Raw genomic sequence first — 20052 nt, 5'->3', positions numbered from 1 at the left:
GCCCTCTTCTGGTGTGTCTGACAGCTGCAGTGTACTCACATACATAAAATAAATAAATCTTTAGGGAAAAAAATCCTCTTTTTTTGAGATTATAATATATATCATCCCCCCACTTTTCTACCTCTAGTCCCTTCCCATGATCCTCGTTCTCTCTCACATCCATGTCCACGTTTCCATTGTTACATATGTGTTTGTGTGCCCTAAAGACAGGAACATAACAATGCTCAGTTTGTAATGTTACTTCTGTGAAGATTTCAGAGCTCATCGTTGTTATTGGATAACTAACTGGCCTGGTCTTTCCTGGGAAAGACCACCTCTCCCTCTCAGTGTCCCTCAGTTGCCTGCAGTTGCATAGAGTTGAGGCCTCCGAGGACAGACAGCCTTTCCCTGTCCACGTTAGGGTGTTTATTGTGTTCTCATTCAGCTCATCTTTAGGCTGCCACGCTCGTGAGACTTTATGGGTGTAGCTTCAGACATTTCTCAGAGACACTCTTTTTTTTTTGTTTTGTTTAGTTTTTTACAGCACACTCCCTGATCCTCCAGGACTTAACATCTCTGCCCCCTCTTCAGAAATACCCTGAGCCTTAGGGAAGAGGGTAGGCATATGGGTTGGGATTGGGTCCCACCGCTCTGCATTTTAACTGGTTGTGCTTTTTCTGTAACGGTTTCCATCTATTGCAAAAAGAAGTTTCCTCCTTTTTCCCTTTTTTAAAGGTTTTATATGTACACGAATGTTTTCCTGCACGTATGTACAGCACTTTTGTCTGGTGTCCACAGAGGGTCAAAAAAGTTAGTGGATTCCCTGGGACCGGAGTTACAGACAGTTGTGAGCCACCACGTAGGTGCTGAGCACCAAGCCAGGGTCCTCTGGAGGAACAGCCAGCTACTCTCTCCAGTCCATCCTCCCCTTATTGTCTTCAGACATCGTCTCTGTCTGAACCTGGAGCTTAGCAGGCAGTCAGAAAGCCCCAGCTACAGTACTGGGGTTATATGCTATACTTGGTTATACATAGAGCTATACTTGGGTTTTTGCACTGGTAGCAGAAATTTGAACTGGTTCCTGGACTTGCACAGTAAGAACTCTTACTCCAGAGCCAGCGCCCCTGAATTCTGTTACTTTTGTTTGTTTGAAACGGGGTCTCTCAGCCCTGTTTGTCCTGACGTACGCTGATCGGGCTGGCCTTGAACTCCTGGATCCAAGTGTCTGCCTCCCATTGGGATTAAAGGCATGTGCCACCACTCCCAGCTACTGTTATTTTTAAATAAGTTACTAAAAATGTATTTAGTTTTCTCTTCTGCTGAATGCCAATAGCTATAACCCACATAAAAACTTTGAGTCACCAACCAGCTTCCACCCCTTCTTCTTGTCCTGGTGTTTTCTATTTTTTTCATCCGTTCCCAACATACTGCTTTTGTGTGGAGGGGTTGGGGATAGGGTTCAAGACAAGGTTTTCCTGTGTAGCCCTCCCTGATGGTCCTGAAATTAGATCTGTAGACCAGGCTGGCCTTACACTTGAGTACCTGGACTAAGTGTGCACCAACACGTTCTTTGAACTCGAGAGATTTCCCCAGCCTCTTGGGTGCTGGCATTAAAGGTGTGCACCACCACATTTGTTCTCCTTCAGTAAGTCAAACACTGCCACTCTTGGGTCCACCGCCCTGGAAGGCCTTGTTAGGTGGGAAACATCTGCATGGCTCTCTCTCCTGATTCCTTAAAACCTGTTCTCAAATGTCACCATCTCAGTAAAGTACTAGCATAAGCATGGTATTTAAAGTTGTAAACTCTTCAAGCTGGCCTAATGTATGCCCTCCAACCTTTGGAACATGCTCTGGTGGAAACGGAACAGGGGTGGGGGGTTGGGGGTGTGCAGAGCAGGGTGGGGTCGTGACACCACTTGTTTGCCAGTTTATCATTTCTGAAGACACATAGACTAATCATCAAGATTTTAAAAAGGTTAGTGCAGAAAGGGAAGGGTGGGAAAGGGATGTGGAAAAACTCCGCGCTTGAAGGTTTCTTTGGGACCCGACACACTGTACGCATGAAGCCTATCGAGGTGGGGGTGATATCGTAAAAGTGTGTATGACGACTTAAGGACTTGCCCAGTGCTTCTGCCCCCCATTTCCTATTTATACTCTCACAAAACCTTGATCCACAGAACCCTCTCCTAATAACCTCCCAAAGAACACAGCAATCCATACCAAAAGATAAGAGCAAATTCTAAACTTTATATATATATGGTTTAAAAAAAAAAAAGGCAAGAAGACATCAACTCTCGAAAAGCAAGACTCGAAATGCGTCATCCCTCTCGTGCGGTCTTCTCCCTCGCTTGCCGCCGATTCTGGGATCGCCCCTTCTGCCCGGTTCCCCAGGGAGGGGACCGGGACAGTCTCTCGATGGCTTGTTCGGGATCCTCCACAGGTCCGCAGCAGGTCAGGCGACCCGGCCAACACGGAACGGTCGAGCGATGGCACGAGCGAGGAGGCTCGGTCCCCAGGCGGCACCATGGGGGGAGGACTGGGCAGCGCTGGCCTCAGTTCTCCTCGGGCTTGTCCGCGGGCGGCCCGCTGGGCTGCAGCATTTTCTCCATCAGGTTGAAGCGCACGCGGGCCTTGCTCTCGTTCTCGGCGATGGCGAAGTAGTTGAGGAGATCGAAGTGGCCCATGTAGGAGCAGTAGGAGTCGCGGTGCTGGTTCACCAGCCATTCCCACTTGGTGGTGTCGGCGTGGCCCGTGCCGATGTACTTGGACTGCAGATGCTCCAGCTGGCTGTGGATGGTGTACCGGTCCGTCATCGCGCCGCTCTGCCCTCGGGCTTCAGGACACGGACGAGAAGCCGCCGCCCGCCGCTCGCGTTCAAGGGACAAGAGACGCAGCCGCTGATGCCGGTGTCCGCCGGTGCCGCCGCCGCCGCCGCCACGCCAAACCTCGGTTCGTGCCGGCGCGGGAGAAAGTCGCCACCGAGACGCAGGGAGTAGACGGAAGCGGAAGTGCCGTCTGTCGCGGGATTGGAGTTGCCGAGGAAACACTGGGGGGGGGGAGGGCGTCCCCTCACGGAGCCCGCCTACTTCGGAGAGTGTTGCATGATGGTCCGCTTAGTGGCTCTCGGGTGATCCCGTTCTAGCCTGAGCGTTGCATTCTGGGTCTTGTAGTCCTAAGAGTTTATTTTAGGGTTTTGTTTTGTTTTGTTTTGTTTTGTTTTGTTTTGTTTTGTTTTGTTTTGCCTGGCTGATGTAGGACGGTGGCCAACGGCCTCTGAGAGTAAACCCACGGCTCTGGGCTACAAAGAAGGGGAAATCCAAGTGGGTTTCCACTGCAAGCGACCAGGAAAACTAACTCTTGTACCTAGTAGCTAACTTGGCGGCCTGGTTCCCCCTTGGTCCCAGCTTTGTCTCTTAGGATTTGAGCACCAGGAAAAGTCTTTTTAACCCTAGCTAGCTGCTTGGTGATCGGTGGCAGCCCCAATAGTCTTCACTAATGGCTTCCACCACGAGCTCCTGGCTCCAGTTTCTCAACCCATCGAGGGGTTGTTTGCTCTGGGTCACTCAAAAGCTATTCCTTGAAGTCAGATGTGGCTCAAGACAACAAAAAAAGAAACCTCTTTTTCTCTTCACCTTGTGTCATTCTGCTGATTACTGCCTTACGTTGCGGGTTGTGCACGTTCTCACATGTTACAAACAACTCAGAAAAGATCATTGTACTTCTTTTATGGTATCCCTTAAGGTTACACGTACAGCCTGATGGAGATTGTACTCTCAAAAAACCATTTTAGGAATAGGGTAAGAGCAGTCACACAGCCAAAGAGAATGGAAAATGACAGACAGTTTGAAAAATACAGGAGTTTGGGGGGAACTTTTGTTTACTTGGTGGGGTGAGGATCTGGCCCTGAGCTCACAGCAATCCTCCTGCCTTTGCCTCCTGAATGCTGGGATTAGAGGTGAGTTCCACTCCACCCAATATTAATTATTCTGTTTAAACTTTCTCATAATAAGCATCATGTCAGGTGGTGGTGGCACACACCTTTAATTCCACCACTTGGGGAGGCAGAGGCAGGCAGATCTCTTGAGTTCAAGGGCAGCCTGGTCTACAGAGCTGGTTCCAGGACAGCCAGGCCTACAGGGAGAAACTCTGTCTCAAAAAAATAAAACCAACCAACACCAAGACTTAAACAACATAATGCACATCTTATTCCAAGACTTAAACAACATAATGCACATCTTATTCCTAAAATATAGAGACTATATGGGAATACCTGTGGATACACCACCCAAGCCATACTATATCTTGCCTCTTATTGTTTTTTTGTTTTGTTTTTTGTTTTTTGTTTTTTTGAGACAGGGCCTCAAATTCTGCACCTGCTTCAGACTTTGAAGTAGCCTATCGGAGGCCTAGTCACCGTGTCAGACTTCATTTTAACCCTTTGATTGATTACCGTTTCACTGTCATTTCTTTTGGTTTTGGTTTGCAGGGGGTTTGTTATTGTTTTGGTTTTTGTTTGTTTTTACTTGTTTTGTTGGGTTGGGTTTTTGAGACAGGGTCTCTCTGTGTGTAGCCCTGACTGGCTGTCCTGGAACTCGCTTTGTAGACCAGTCTGGCCTCAAATTCACATAGAGGCCTGACCTCAAAGTCACAGAGATCTGCCTGCCTCTGCCTCCCAAGTGCTGAGGTAAAAGGTGTGTGCCACCATCACCCTGCTGGTCTGTTGTATTTCTGCTGCTGTCCGTTGCGGATTTAAATTCCTCACTCATTTCTTCTCAGCTCCTTTCCTTCCCAGGTTGCTTTCATTCGTAGTGTTCCATCACAACAATAGGAACTCCAACTAAGGCAAGTAGAATCCTCATGAACATCCTTCTAGTAAAAAATAAAACAAAAACTAGTGGGACTCCAGTGTTATTAAGAGTGGCTTAAGAATATGAAAAAGTTCTTGAAGTCAAAAGAGCCTAGGAAGAAGTCACACTCATATGCATTCATTGAGAGTCCGGGTATCCCTTGCTCACTCTGCCATAGCAAGAACCAGTGGAGGGGCCTAAACAACAGGAATCTATGTCCTCACAGTTGAGAGAAGGGAAGTTCCACAGCAAGATGCTGGGGTTGGTTATATTCCAAGGCCCCTCTTGGCTTGTACATGCTATCTAATCTCTGAGTTTCGACATTCCTTCTATGCCTGGGTCCTAATGTCCCCTTTCATGACACCAGTCACACTGGATCAGGGCTCACTCATGGGACCTCATTTTCCCTTAGTTATTGTTTTTATGGCTGTGATAAGACAGATTCTACTTGGAGCTTACAGTTTCAGAGCTTTAGAATCCATGACCGTCAGTGTGGAGAGCATGGTGGCAGGCATTTCTCTAGAGCAACATCTGAGAGCTCACATCTTGAGACACAGCTGTAAGGCAGAGAGAGAGGCAGAGAGAGACAGAGACAGAGAGACAGAGACAGAGAGAGAGATGAAACCTTGAAGCCCAGAGCAGTGACACACCTCCTCTAGCATGGCCACACCTCCTAATCCTTCCCAAACAGTTCCACCAACTAGAGTTGAAATATTTAAATATATGGTGGTTATTCTTTAAACCACTACAGGTACATTCTCAGGTACTGGAGGTCTGGCCTCCCCTATGTTAATTTTAGTGGGGCAGATTTCAACCATGAACACTTATATTTGGTGATGTGGAATAAACAAGAGACTTTTACTGTTGATGTTTTGTTGCAATGCTGGCACAAACCCAGAGCTTATTTAGGCCAGTGCTATACTCCTGGGGGGTACCTTAGCCCCACATATTTGTTAAGCTAATTATATTTATGAAAACAATGTAAGAACTTGGACAGGATTTCTGTTGATAAGTCTTTTTGCAATGTCTATAGAAAATGAACAATATGTGTTTATTGGTAAATGTAAAATGTTTAAACATTAAAACTTGTAATGGAAAAATGTTAAAACATTAAAACTTGTAATGGAATTCCAATTTTTAAAAAGCCCCTCAGAAATGACCTGTAAAATGTCTTAGGCTTAGGTATAATAGAATTTTCAGGCAAACTTAAAAGTTTGGAGAAAGAAAGGCAGTTTTGATCTATAATTTTGATAAGTAGAGTACTAATGTTTATAACCTAAGTAAGCTGCTGAGTATTTTCTGTGTGTTCCCAAATGGATTTTAGATTTTGTTTTCCTGCAACAGGGTCTCTCTCTATAGGCTGGCCTAGAATTTGAATTACTCCTTCTGAATCCTGGGATTACAGCTGAGAGCCACCATCCCAGCCCAAATGACATTTAAAGTCATCCCAAAGCCCTCACATTTAATTCTGTCAGCTTTCAGATAATAGGAAAACTCAGCATAATTTTAATAAACATTATATTAAATTTATAAAATAAATGGGGAAAAGCGTACCTACATTGTATTAAGTTTTCTCACTAGTGTATAAAGGATATATTTTCACTTATTCATGTACTTTTAGAAGCTTTAACTGAATCTGTATATCTTTCTTTGGTCATCTCCCATCTTCTGCTAGATTTATTTGGCAGGAGAGGCCACCCTGTATATGCAGCGGGTTGGTCTGATACTGCTTGAATTCAAATGCTAAATACTGGTTCCTCAAGATGTGGTTGCCCCGGACCATCAGATCATCACATACTCAGTGATGCCATGCGAACCTTCTCCCCAATAAAACTGGTCAATAAAAAGCTGGAGCCTGTGATTGGACAATGGAGGGAGAAAGGTGGAACCGGAGGTTCGAGTGGGGGAGGGAGTAACAGGTAGAGAGAAAGGAAGAAGAGAGGGGGGTGGAGGATGAAAAAGCCACCAGGAACCAGAACCGCATGACCAGGAGAAACAGCAATAAGTTAGTATAAGCCTACATCTGCCCAATCTAGGCTTATGGCTTTTAAATAAAATACCTGGATCGTGTGTCTTTTACAGCCAACCTTTCTCTCTCTCATTCTTTTTCTCTTTCTTTCTTTCTTTCCTTTCCTTTTCTTTTCTTTTCTTTCTCTCTCTTTTCTTTTCTTTCTCTCTCTTTCTTCCTCTTTCCTTCTTTCTTTTTCTTTCTTTCTTTCCTTCTTTCTTTCTCTCTTTCTTCTTTTCCTTCCTCCCTCCCTCCCTTCCTTCCCACCTTTCTTTCTTTCCTTTTTTAGGTCTTCCTTTACAGCTACATGATGTTCCCGTGGGCAGGTACATCATACTGTAAATAACCACCCTTTCATTGGTTGACTGTATGGTGTTTCCAACTCTGCAGCGACTATTTTCATACACGGATATTATTTTATACATGTTTATTTACAGAGAGTTCTTCACAGGGGCATTAGAACACAATTTAAACAAACAAGTGTTATAAATACCCATGGATCACTCTAACCCAGCAAATCTCAATGACTTTCAACCATGTCGTGCTGAAGGAATTATGTTCAAATTTTGCCCTGGCTCAGAAAACCAAGAGTCTAAATTAAAATTAAGTAAAGACATTTCTTTTAGTGAAAGCTTATTTTAAATTTCATTTTTTTACTACAATATTAAAAAGACTTTCACTATGTACACGTGTTACAATAATGCTTGACACTAGGGGGCGCCAAAACAACACTTAAAGCGGGCGCACAGATGGTGCTCTGGTGCGTTATCCAACCAGAGCAGGCCAGAAAAGTGCCAGTGACTGGGGTGCTGCAGGTCCGATTTTGGTTAGCTGGGTGTTTAAACGCAACCAGCTGAGACTCATGGCTAACGAAGAAGGAATGATTCCCTTATCATCGTATAGCTATTACACCGGAGTTTTGGAGTTTTATATTTAGTTAGACAGCGCGGTATTATGGGATTTCAGTGACAGTGGGATTATGAAATATACGTCTCTTTCTTCATGAGTTTTGGTTTCGGTGTGTGTGTGTGTGTGTGTGTGTGTGTCTGCAGGGCTTGGTGGTGGAATGGGATTCGACCACGTGTACTTTAAGCAGAGGGATGGAACTATAGGAACGGGGGGGGGGGAGGGATGGGAGGCTTTGAGGGGAGGGGACTAGGAGAAACATTCAGGAAGGTGCCACTTTACACATCTTACAGGTAAAAGCAGGCCAACAATGACAGGAATTCTGGGAGAGCATTCCAGACACAGATGAAAAGCTCTGGAGTCAGAGGACTCTCAGAGTCCTCGACCTCCTCGGAGGCTCTGAAAGAGTTGGAGCACGGTGACAGCTTGCCCCTGGAGGAGGTCGGAGCCGGCAACAGAGGCCCTTTCAGGCTAAGGGATGTAAAGGAGCAGTCAGCCCCCTTTCTCCTAAACGGGGCTTTTCCTTGAGCGCCCACTACCAACATACACGTTTAACACACGCTTACCGTAGCTCGTTTGTCTCCCTGATTAGAATACAAGGTCCAGAAGGACAGCGAGTTTTGTGTTTGCTTCAGAACTCAGCGGTCTTAGCCCTTACAATTTTTCTAAGCACTAAACATTTTTAAAATTTGTTTATTGGAGCTTAAGGTCAGAAAGGAATTTGGAGGCGGAATGGACTGGCCTACGCGGCCATGGCTCAACCACACTGGACGCTTCCCTGCCCCAGTCTCTGGACATTCGTCTCCAGCTTACAGAAGTCTCTAGCAAAGCAATTTCAAGTCTCTCCACTTCTGGATCAATGTCGGCCTCAAGGGTGGGAAGGGGTGGGGTGGACAGCCTCAACCAAGAGCCACAAGTTAACTGCTTAATACGTTGAGAAGGTGATTCATTGTTAGGTATGTAAAAAATATCTCAGGCAGGACCCCGTCTTGGGGGTCTTCTGGCATTGTAATTCCTTTGGTTTCTGTTTTGTTTTGTTTATTTTAAAAAAAAATATTTTGAGACAAGGTCTCACGTAGCCCAGACTATGTAAACAAGGATAATTCCGAACTTGCCTTCGTTCCAAGCAAGGCGATGGATGGCAGGTGTACCAGTTTGCCCTGTTTACGGTGTGCTGAGGATCAACCCAAGGGTCTACCTCAGGAGCTACATGGTCACCTCTGTCGAGTCCTTTCTTCTCTGCTTTTGTGTGGCTTCATTAGCCAAGGCGATCCTTGCATTTTGGTTTGATCATTTTACTGGGGATGTTCCGAAGGGCGGGAGCCTGCGATTTTGCCTCGGCTTTACCCACACTCTGCTTTGAGAACAGGGTGAGCATTGGCGGTGTCCCGGATGGCTCACCCATCGCTGCGGTACCCCATCCCGACTAGCTGCACCTTTCTAAAAACTGCCACACCCTGCTCTCTAGTCCACCAGCTGTCGCTTCAAACCTGTGCAGCCCGTTTTGAAACACGAGTCCCAAACACAAAATGCCCAAAGTCCTTTACAAGCCTGGCTCCTCTCTCCGAAGGATGCTCTGTTGATGCGCATAGCTAAGCAGGTACTGTACCCTGGGAAGTTCCGTGAGATAGGATGTTGATCTTGTGAGCTCAGAAAGACAAGTAGAGAAAGGACACCCTTTCTTAGAGGCAAAGATTCTCATGGTCAGAAACTGTGTACTTGGTAACCAGGACCTGCTCCAGGATGTCATCTATGTCCTAAAATGAGCCCTGTGACTCCATGCAGGGTTGGCGCACCTACTCTGTCCTGAGTGTTCCACATATAAGGGAAGATGCATGAGTAGATATGAAGACGGTGGATGAAATCACAGCGCCAGCTCCACGCTTTCACGTCAGGTTTGGGAATAATCCGTTCATGTTGTTGCTAAAGATGTCTGAAATAGTTAAACATAAAGCATGCTCTAACAAATGTCTTGGGTTTCAACTCTTAGCAGAGGCTAATTGACTTTGAATTTCACATTTAGGACAGTGCTGTGAACAAGGATGTGTGGGACATTCTAATATTTAAGAGAAATGGACTCAATAAATTCCTAAGTTAAATTTGGACTTGGGTGAGATGTTCCGTGAGGCCTTGTTTATTAGAATTCTGTGCTTGCTTGGTCAACCATTTAAAACGCTAAAAATAAATTAAATATATTAAACCCATTAATGCAGTCTAAAATATTTAAGGGTGGTTGCCGAAGATAAAAATCAATATAAAAAAGTAATAGTGCTTCTGTATTTCAGGAACGAGAATATGAAACAGGCCGCACATAAATGCATATTATAATCTGTGAGAAAGGCTCACTGAGAGACAGAGAAGGCATTTTTTAATGGGCAATGAAAGAAAAATTGTGTATCGGTGAATAAATAAATAAATAAATAAATTCAAAGATGAGATTGAACTTGTCATTCAGTCCACACTCAAAAGTCAAGTCCAGGCTGGGATGAGATTGACCACAGTGTACATCACAATGTGATCGTTCATTCAGGAGAATGTGACCCCAGGCTGAAGGATTTCTTTAAGATCTAGCTGTAAAAGGAAGAGGGTGGCTGTCTGTCTCAGTTAGCATTTCCATGGCTGTAAAGAGACACCATGCCCGTGGCAACATTTAATTGGGGCAAGCTTACAGGTTCGGAAGCTCCGTCCATTATCATCATGGCCCGAAGCATGACAACTGGAGAAGGAGCTGAGAGTTCTAAATCTTGTTCCAAAGGGATCCAGGAGAGGACTGACTTCCAGGCAGCTAGGAGGAGGGTCTCAAAGCCCACCCCCACAGTGACACACTTCCACCAACAAGGCCACGCCTCCTAAGAGTGCCACTCCCGGGGCCAAGCATATTCAAAGCACCACAGTCACTTTAATTGTTAAATTTAATGTTGTGTAAGCAGAAGCCTGTGGTTTATCAACAGATGCCTCTTACTTTACACACTGTGTGAATTTTTACATCGCCGTACCAAGGGATGGGGTTCAGCGTGGCATTTTCCTTTATCCTGCCCTTTATCCTTTCTCAGCCCCGCCCCTACTGCTTTCTCTCATCTGGCCGCACCAATCCTGCTGTTCCATCCTCCTCTAAACATCCTTTCATATCACATGGGTTCCATCACCCGCCCCCATCATCTTTCCCCATTGGCCTCCCATAAGATCGCTTCCTTTTCTTTTCTCCACGAGCCCTTTCTAGAATTATGGCTCCACGCACGCACGCACAGCACGCACGCACGCTTCACCAACTTGTTGCGTTTGTCAGCTCCACTCGTCCACCGTAGTGAGTTCTCTTTCCAGCCACTTTTCTGTAAATGCTGTAGTTTCGCTTTCCTTTTCAGGAAAATGAAGTTTCATCGTGCCTCTCTGCCACGTTTTCTCTACCCTCTCATCTGCTGATGGGTATCTAGGCTGCTTCCACATCTTAGCTGCTGTGAATAGTATAGCAATAAAGATAAACGTGCAAATGTCTCCACGGTGAGGTATAGAGACATTAGGGTATATGCGTGGGGGGTAGTTCTCTGTTTAGTTGGTTGAGAACCTTCGCATTGACTCTGTCTTCTCTCCACACCCCCACCAGCATTTGCAGTTCCTTGTTTCCGTGATAAACATTTTGACTCGTGCGCGCCATCTTACACTAACCATCCCACAAGAGCTTTAATTTGCATTTCCCCGATGGCCAAGGACGTGATTATCATTATTATTATTATTATTATTATTATTATTATTATTAATTGGGTTTTGTTTTTGTTTTTTTTGTTTGTTTGTTTTTCGAGACAGGGTTTCTCTGTTTAGCCCTGGCTGTCCTGGAACTAACTTTGTAGACCAGGCTGGCCTCGAACTCAGAAATCCACCTGCCTCTGCCTCCGGAGTGCTGGGATTAAAGGCGTGCGCCACCACGCCCGGCCCCAAGGACGTGATTATTAGCTGCTTGTGTTTCTTCCTTTGTGAACTATTATGTTCTTCATTAGCCCATTTAGTGATTAGATGGTTTGATTTTTTTTGTTGTTGTTTTTGTTTTGGTGTTTAATTTTTTTTTGCAGTTCCTTATATAGACAGTAATCTCTTGTTGGATGCATAGTTGGCAGAATTTTCTCTATTCTACGCTGAACTTTCACTCTGATAAGCTTTTCCTTCGCTGTGCATAAACTTTTAATAGCGTGTAACGCCATTTGTCAATTCTTGGGATTATTTCCCCTATTATTGAAATCCCTTTTAGAAAATCCTTCTCTAATCCTCTGTCTTGACACATTATTCCTGTTTTTTGCCTTTAACTAATTTTTGTGCAGCATGGGATACATCGATCTAGTTTTATTCTTTGACACGTGTTGTCTAGTTTTTGCACTGTTGAGCAGACTGTCTTTGTCCTATGAATATGCATTTGCATGCAAATATATTAAGATGTATTTATTTTGTATATATTTGTTGTGTGGTTTTTTTTATATATTGACAAAAAATAGGTAATTGTAGCTGTATCCATTTATTTCTGGGTCCTCCTTTCTCTTCTGATGGTCCATATGTCTGTTTGGGTGCCAGGGCCATGCTGTTCTTGTTACTGTCGCTCTGTAATATAATTTTAGAGCAAGTCTAGTGGTATCTCCAGCATTTTCCTTTCTATTTGGGGTGGTTTTTATCCTGTTAGGTAGTTAGGGAGGGGTCCTCAAGAATCTTCCAAACTTTTGTTCTCCCAAGCTGGAGGCTCTTCTTTCTTCCTGGAAAAACGTTTCACTTTGGAGGGACATGCCATGCAGGACACGCCTTTGTGTGGACCCTAGACCTGCAATAACCTCTTTATCACCACCTATGACCTAGGGAGGAAATCAGCCTTTGACATCAATGGCACTGATGTCCCAACCAGCAAGCCCTTTATCGTCTTGACACGTGGAACCCTTTATATTCTTCAAAGATCATGACTAGCTAAGTTTTCCGTGTGTGTGTGTGTGTGTGTGTGTGTGTGTGTGTGTGTGTCTCCCTGGTTACCAACTGTGTAGTTGAACCCTTTCCTGGGAATTGTAAGAGGCAATTAAATCTGGCATGAAAGATTGTCTTCAGTTTGCCACACAGGTACCCATGAGGGTGAGTGGGTGGGTGAGTGAATGAGTGAGTGAGTGGGTGAGTGAGTGAGTGGGTGAGTGGGTGAGTGAGCGAGCTAGTGAGTGGGTGGGTGAGTGAGTGATTGGGTGGGTGGGTGAGTGGGTAGATGAGTGGACGGGTGAGTGCCTGGGTGGGTGAGTGCCTGGGTGGGTGGGTGAGTGGGTGAGTGGGTGAGTGTCTGGATGGGTGACTCCGAAGGCACAGTTGGTGTGCTCCACCCCCTCCTCCCCAGCACCCTGGTTTAGAATTCTCTGGATTTACTTCCAGGTTCACGCTCTCTTGCCTCTTGCCTTAGTTAGGGTTTATTGCTGTGAACAGACACCATGATCAAGGCAACTCTTTAAGGACGGTTCAGGATAACATTTAACTGAGGCTGGCTTACAGGTTCAGAGAGTCAGTCCATTCTTAACAAGGGTGGAACAAGGCAGGCATGGTGCAGGAGGAGCTGAGAGTTCTGCATCTGAAGGCTGCCAGCAGAACACTGGCTCCAGGCAGCTAGGACAATGGTATTCAAGCCCACGCCCACGAGGCCACACCTCCCGACAGTGCTACTCCCTGGTCCAAGCAAGCCATCACACCTGTGTTAATAGTTTCTCTTTAACTTTGTGTTGATTTTGTGTGTGTGTGTGTTTCACATCATGCACCCCAGTTTTGCTCATCTCCCTGCATCTTCTCATATCACCCTTTGCCCTTGCAACCTCACCCCTAAAATAAATGAATGAATGAATGAATGAATGAATGAATGAATATCTCATCATGGAAGCTGTAGTGTCTCATAGTGTGTCCCACAGTATACCCCTCTATCCACACATCTTCCCTTGCAAAGTGTTCCATTGCAATGAGCCACTGGCCTGGTTTGAGGTCTCTGACTTCAGCAACACCATCAATATTGGATCCTCATTGGAACTCCTCCCAGTTAGTTATCCTCTTGTTGCCCTGTGTCATGAAGCTTTGGGTCAGCAGGACTGGCCCCTTTCATGCATCCCAATCGTTTGTAGATTTGGGGGTGTGTGTGTGTGTGGACCAACTTAGAGCCCTGGATCTGGGCTTGGGTGGTAACTGAGCTGGTGAGCCCACACACTCCTGGGATGAGCTCTCTGGCCCTGCTCTGACTAGGCCACTCAGTGTTACCATCACCAAACAGCAGGAGGCAGGGTCAGCTCTCCTGCTTTCCTGCCCTCTGGACCAGCTCAACCACCCATGCCCCCAGAACCAGCTCCACCCTGTTGCCCAGGCCATGTGCAAGGCCCATTCTCCCAAGTGCTGCAGCCCGTGAGGGGCTGGCTCACGGTGCCTTCACCCTCAGGACCAGCTCTACCGTGTAGCCAGCACTCTCATGAGTGCTGCAGCCTGTGAGGGGCTGAGACCGTTCTGCACAGGCCCTGGACATCCTGGAACCTCACTGTGACCCCATATGGTGGTGCTAGCCACTCACAACAGACTAATAATCCTCTCAATCCTCGAGAGTCCAGTTCCATCTCTCTTCATAACGCTCAAGCCGCTCCACTTCCCTTTCTCTCCCATCCATCCACCACAAACTTACATACTGCGATGGCTCCTGCTGCAGGCTGGCCACACAGCTGGTGGGATCCTGGGTGACATCCTCTGGCCTGCCTGTACTGTGTGCTGGAGGGCAGGTCTCTGTCTGCCTCCTCCCACCACTTTGTAGTGGTAGGCGGGGCTCTGTGTGTGTGCCCTGCTTGTGACTTGCGGCAGGTCTATGGGTGTCTTTTCCTGCCTGCATTGTGTGGCGTTGTGGGGCATGGCGGAACCTAGGTCCTGTCTGTCTTCCTCTTCGCGCACTGTGCTGCCCTGATTTGATTTGAATTGATTTTTTATGATTCCTAGGCATAAAACAGTTTTGGCCATCAAGCCAGGTATCAAGCTAAGATGAACAAAAGACTGCCAACTGCTCTGCCCCTGGCTAAGAATACCACCAAAGAGGTATCTCTTTGCCCGTTCCCAGGGGGGAATTATTTCTTTTTGAGATAATCTCTCTGTGTAGCCCTGGCTATCCTGTAACTCATTATGTAGATCAGGCTAACATTGAGCCCATAGAGATCTGCCTCTTCCTCCAGAGTGCTGAGATTAAAGGCCCAACCTTCTTCTAGCTGTGGTGTGGCTCAGCCCTTAGCACACACCCTTAATCCCAAACAATGGAAGTAAAGCTAGTTTGTAGAAGGAAGTTTGAAAGTGATGTCTAACTGAGTGGCAGACAAAGAGACGAGTCAGAGGAAGTTTTGACAGAATAGGATACGCCCAAGTCTCACGTGAAGAGACAGGAAAGGGAAGCTACTTAAGGGAGCGATGCAAAGGAAGGGAAGGGAAGAAGGTTTTACTGGGGACGGTTGTACAGAGACAGGCTGCTTAGAGGGAACAAGCTAGACACAGGCGAAGACAGAGCAAGCTGGAGAAAGAGGAGCCAGAAGATTGGAACATTTATCACCAAAGTTAGTGTGAGGCCAAGCAGAGCGATCCAGGAGAGGCCCAGACAGAGAAGCCAGACTGAGTCAGCTTGGAGAGAGATTTAAGTCAGAACAGGTGAGTTGAACCAGCCAGCCAGAGCTCAGAAAGAACTAGAAAGGGAGAGCTTATTCAGCAGTTAAGTCTCAGAGGCTGGACACCTTCCGGGCCTAGATTAGATTATATGGAGGCAGTGAGCCTCGGAGATGACAATTACCTACAGGAAAATAAAAGATGCTTTTACATGGTTTTAGAGAGCTTTGCTGTCCACGATAGCTTGGCTTCATGTACATCATAATGGTGTGAAGGTCTGAGAGTGACTCACATTATGATCAATAGAAAGCAAAGAGGGGGTGCTAGAGGAATGGCTCAGCAGTGGGGAACACTGGCTACTCTTCCGGACGTTGGGGATTTGGTTCCCCAAAACTGCTCAGTGGCCTTCAACCATCTGTAACTCTCACTGCAGAGGATCAGGCTCTTCCTCTGGCCTCTACGGGCACTGTGCACACATAGTGTGCAGACAAACAAGCAAATAGCGCATCCATACACATAGCATAGAAAAGGAACAACAAAAGGAATCAGAACGGGGGAGGATAGCCTGAAGAATCCACCCCCACCCACGGCGACCTCCCTCCAGCCAGGTGCTACCTCTTAAAAATTTCAGAACCTCCTAAAATAGCAAGAGCAGGTGGGGCTAATCATTCGAAGTGTTTCTCTGGGAGATGTTTCATACTCAAACTGTAGCGCTACCAACTCTCATTAGCACCTTTCTACAGTAGCAGTGATATACATAATCTTTCATTTCTCTTCTTCTTCTTCTTCTTCTTCTTCTTCTTCTTCTTCTTCTTCTTCTTCTTCTTCTTCTTCTTCTTCTTCTTCTTCTTCTTCCTCCTCCTCTCTCTCTCTCTCTCTCTCTCTCTCTCTCTCTCTCTCTCTCGTTCTTCTAGAAAGAGTTTCTCTATGGAGGTCCTCAGACTCACTCCTGGCTTTAATTTGAAGATTAGCCTCAGACTCACTCCTGGCTTTAATTTGAAGATTAGCATATTCAAATCTCAAAATTGTTCTCTCCTCAGTGAATTGGCTGCATGAAGTAGTAGACTCCCAATCTGCAGTCCATGGTTGCTGTCTCGCCCATCATTCTCAAACTGTGAGGCTATGCACTGACTTGTGTATCTCTGTCCTTATGCCATCAAATTTACCACAGACATCAGCAGCCCCATCCCCACAGCCCCACCAGCCCTACCCTTACCACCAGAGATGAGGTGCCCACTGCAGTCAGACCTGTGAGTGAGTAGACTTGAAGACCCTCATTCCAGAGGAATCTGCTTAGAATTACTTCATGACCCTATTGTCCTGGACTGAGCCTTCCAGCAGCAAAGTTTGAGACAAGGACCGACCATGATAGAAACCTGAGCTCTCAGAACAAAGGTCTCGTGGAAAGCTTAGGGCACAGGGAAGCAAGGGCTGGTGGCTCTCAACTTGCCCAATGCTGCCACCATTTAATACAATTCCTCATGTTCTGGGTGACCCCCCCCCCCAGTCATAATACTATTTCTGTGCTACTTCATAACTGCAATTTTTCTAACATTATGAATCATAATGTAAACATTTTGGGGGAAACAGAGGTTTGGAAAGGGGTCTCAACCCATGGGCTGAGAACTTCTGGCTTAGGAAAACTTAGGAAGAAAGTAGGTTCAGCAGGAGATTAACTTTAATTTGTGGAAGTGAAGTCCTAGCATTTAGTCACACCTGTAACTATGGTGGGATTTGAACTTAGGGCAAAGCTGCACCTCTTCAGTTGGGGGCCACCTCTGGACTAAAGAGCAGAGGTTGGTCGATTTGCAACCAGGATTTTTAAAAGTGATCCGAGGGTAGTGAGACACTGGGCTACGAAGTGGGAGGGAGCCATCCTGAAACTCACTGGACATTACTGTCCCTCCCTCTGCATGATTAATAGCAATGCCTAGTTCACAGATTCCTGTAATTCTTTAAGGGTTTTTTGTGTTTCCTCTTTAAGGGCTTCTACCTGTTTTTACCTGTGTTCTCCTGTATTTCTTTAAGGGAGTTATTTTATGTCCGTCTTAAAGTCCTCTATCATTATCATCATGAGCAGTGATTTTTAGATCCGGATCTTGCTCTTCTGGTGTGGTGTATCCAGGACTTGCTATGGTGGAAGAATTGGGTTCTGATGATGCCAAGTAACCTTGGTTTCTGTTGCTTATGTTCTTTTTTTTTTTTTTAAAGATTTATTTATTTATTATATGTAAGTACACTGTAGCTGTCTTCAGACACTCCAGAAGAGGGAGTCAGATCTTGTTAAGGATGGTTGTGAGCCACCATGTGGTTGCTGGGATTTGAACTCTGCACCTTTGGAAGAGCAGTTGGGTGCTCTTACCCACTGAGCCATCTCACCAGCCCCTGTTGCTTATGTTCTTATGCTTGCCTCCTGCCATCTGAATATTTCTAGTGCCTCCCGCCTTCGATATTTGACAGGAGCCTGTCCTTCCTGTGACCCTGGTTGTGTCAGAACTCCTCAGAGTCCAGCTGTCTCTGTGATCCTATGATTCTGAGTGTGCTCCTGGGAGTCAAGCTGCCTCTGAGATTCTGGTGTGACCAAGCTCCTGGGATCCTGGGATCCTGGAATCCTGGCTGTGTTAGAGTGCCTGGGATTTGAGCCTCCTCTGAGTGCTGTGGGACTGGCTGCAGAGTTTGAGCCCAAAGTTAACTGGCAGCAGACCCTGGATTGTGCTGGTCCCAGTTACTCCCAGTGGTGTCAGAACAGATGTTGTGTCCTACTCACCCCTGATCCTGAGATCCTGGGCGTGCTAGAGTGCCTGGGAGTTAAGCCTCCTCTGGGTGCTGTGGGCCTGGCTACAAAGTTCGCGCTCCTAGTTCACAGATTTATTTGCCCAGTTCCCCTTCTTTTTTGATACAGTTTCACCAAGGTGCCCACACCAACCTCCAGCTTATTCTCCTCTGGAGAATAAGTCTAAGTGGCTGGCATTGCTGCTGTGCCTCCCCACACCTGGCTCACTCACAAACCCCCTTTTCTATTTTAAGATTCAGCTGGAGTGATGCGCTCATGAGCTCAGGTCCGTGCTCCAATTCTTATCACACTACAGACGCTAAGTGGAGAAGATTATTGTGCGATCAGCTGAGAAGAGCTGTGGATGGAGGGGTCAGAGATGCATGGTAGAAAGACCATCTAAGGACATACATTCACCAGGGGGCTGACAGTAAGCCTTGTTCCTCTGGAGGTGGAAGAGCAGCAAGTGTCGCTAACCACTAACCCATCTCCCCATGCCCAACCGCCAGTAACTTCTTGATTGGGAGTTTATTATTTATTTATTTCAGACACTGTATTTAAATTTTCCTGTCTGAACTTAATGGAGAACCCATGAAACTGGCCATTAAAGATGGAAGATGAATGTAGAAAAGCTATGGTCATGTTTCAGCGCTCAGGAAGTTCCATGCCCAAGTTATTTTCGTTTCTCCCTGCTACTACAAGAAAATTAGCAGCAATTAAAACTATTCTTTTTTTTTCCTTCTGATTTCTATGCAGAGCTGCGAGTTTAAAATAGAATGTTAAACAGTGTAAGTGACACAGTAAACGTCCCAGCAAGTGTGTGACAGAGATAAGTTTTAACACTTCTGCTAAAAATTGAAAAGCTGCCACTTCCGTGTTGGAGCTGAAAATAGTCATTGCTTACAAATTGCTCTTTCTGATGCAAATGCGTGTCACCCTTTGTATTACACCAACATGCAAACATTCCATATTAATGCCTGTAGCCTTAGAACCGAGTGACGAACGATGCTTGTTGGTAACGCATTTAATCTACTTTAAATGAATGCCGTCTCTCTGACTCGCTTTTCCCTTCCCTTCCATAAATTCAAGGCTCCCATACCAATTCTACTTAATAAATATGTATGGTGCAACTTTTAGCTGAAAATTCAAGGACCAGACAGTCCCCAGACTAGACAGGTGAAGGCAGATGCGTTGAGGGCTGTGCAGAGTATAATGTGGTTGTGGCTCAGAATATGATGATCGCACACTGTAATCAGAGCAGGGGTAGATTAATTTTAATATATTTGATTAAAAGAAAAGTTGTTTATGGGACGGTCTAATATAGGGTTAGGACACATGGCTTACATCAGGAGGCTGAGGCAGGAGGATTTTTAATAAGTTCAAAGCCAGGCTGGGCTATAGAACAAAAACAAAGCAACAGAAGCAGGTGTCAGTTGGCCATATTTCAAAGGGCTTTGAATAACTGGGCAGCATAGACATGACCGTTCTATGCTTCCCAGTTCCCTTCTTTTTCTTGTGTTTATTGCTTATATCCACCCCCACTCCCGAACATCAACTTCTGTCAGCATCTTCCTACTTGACCGCCAGATAAATCCCTGTCTGCCTTCCAATGAAATGGTTCTGTGTGTTTACATTTGGGTCAGCAAATAAAATTGGGATGCTACCTTCAAGGGAAAGATTTGCCATTCTTTAGAATTTTGTTTGTTTGTTTTGGTTTTTTCTGATGGTTGGAATGTGACCGAGGTGACAAGCATCTTGGAAACCTGGAGCTGTCTCAGGTATGGAAGCCAAACATGGAAAGACAGCCAAAGGTAGCAGAATCCTGACGCTCTGCCATCTGGCTCCTCGAACCAAACCGGAGCTGCTTCCCTCAGACATGGCTTCAGAGGGACATGGATGTCTGATGTCTGTGCTGCTTAGCCTACGGT

General features: G+C 45.9%; 1 protein-coding gene across 1 annotated transcript; it reads right to left on the bottom strand.

The window, feature by feature from the left end:
- Window positions 1–2206: 2206 nt before the first annotated feature.
- Window positions 2207–2971, bottom strand: Sf3b5 (splicing factor 3b subunit 5). Its single transcript, XM_021221641.2, has one exon. It carries the CDS (start codon window positions 2790–2792, stop codon window positions 2532–2534), a length of 261 nt encoding a protein of 86 aa, XP_021077300.1. The 5' UTR covers window positions 2793–2971; the 3' UTR covers window positions 2207–2531.
- Between the last annotated feature and the right edge of the window lie 17081 nt (window positions 2972–20052).

Source organism: Mus pahari, chromosome 21, assembly GCF_900095145.1.
Source record: "Mus pahari chromosome 21, PAHARI_EIJ_v1.1, whole genome shotgun sequence".
NCBI classification, from domain to species: domain Eukaryota; kingdom Metazoa; phylum Chordata; class Mammalia; order Rodentia; family Muridae; genus Mus; species Mus pahari.
This window is presented reverse-complemented; position numbering and strand designations above follow the sequence as displayed.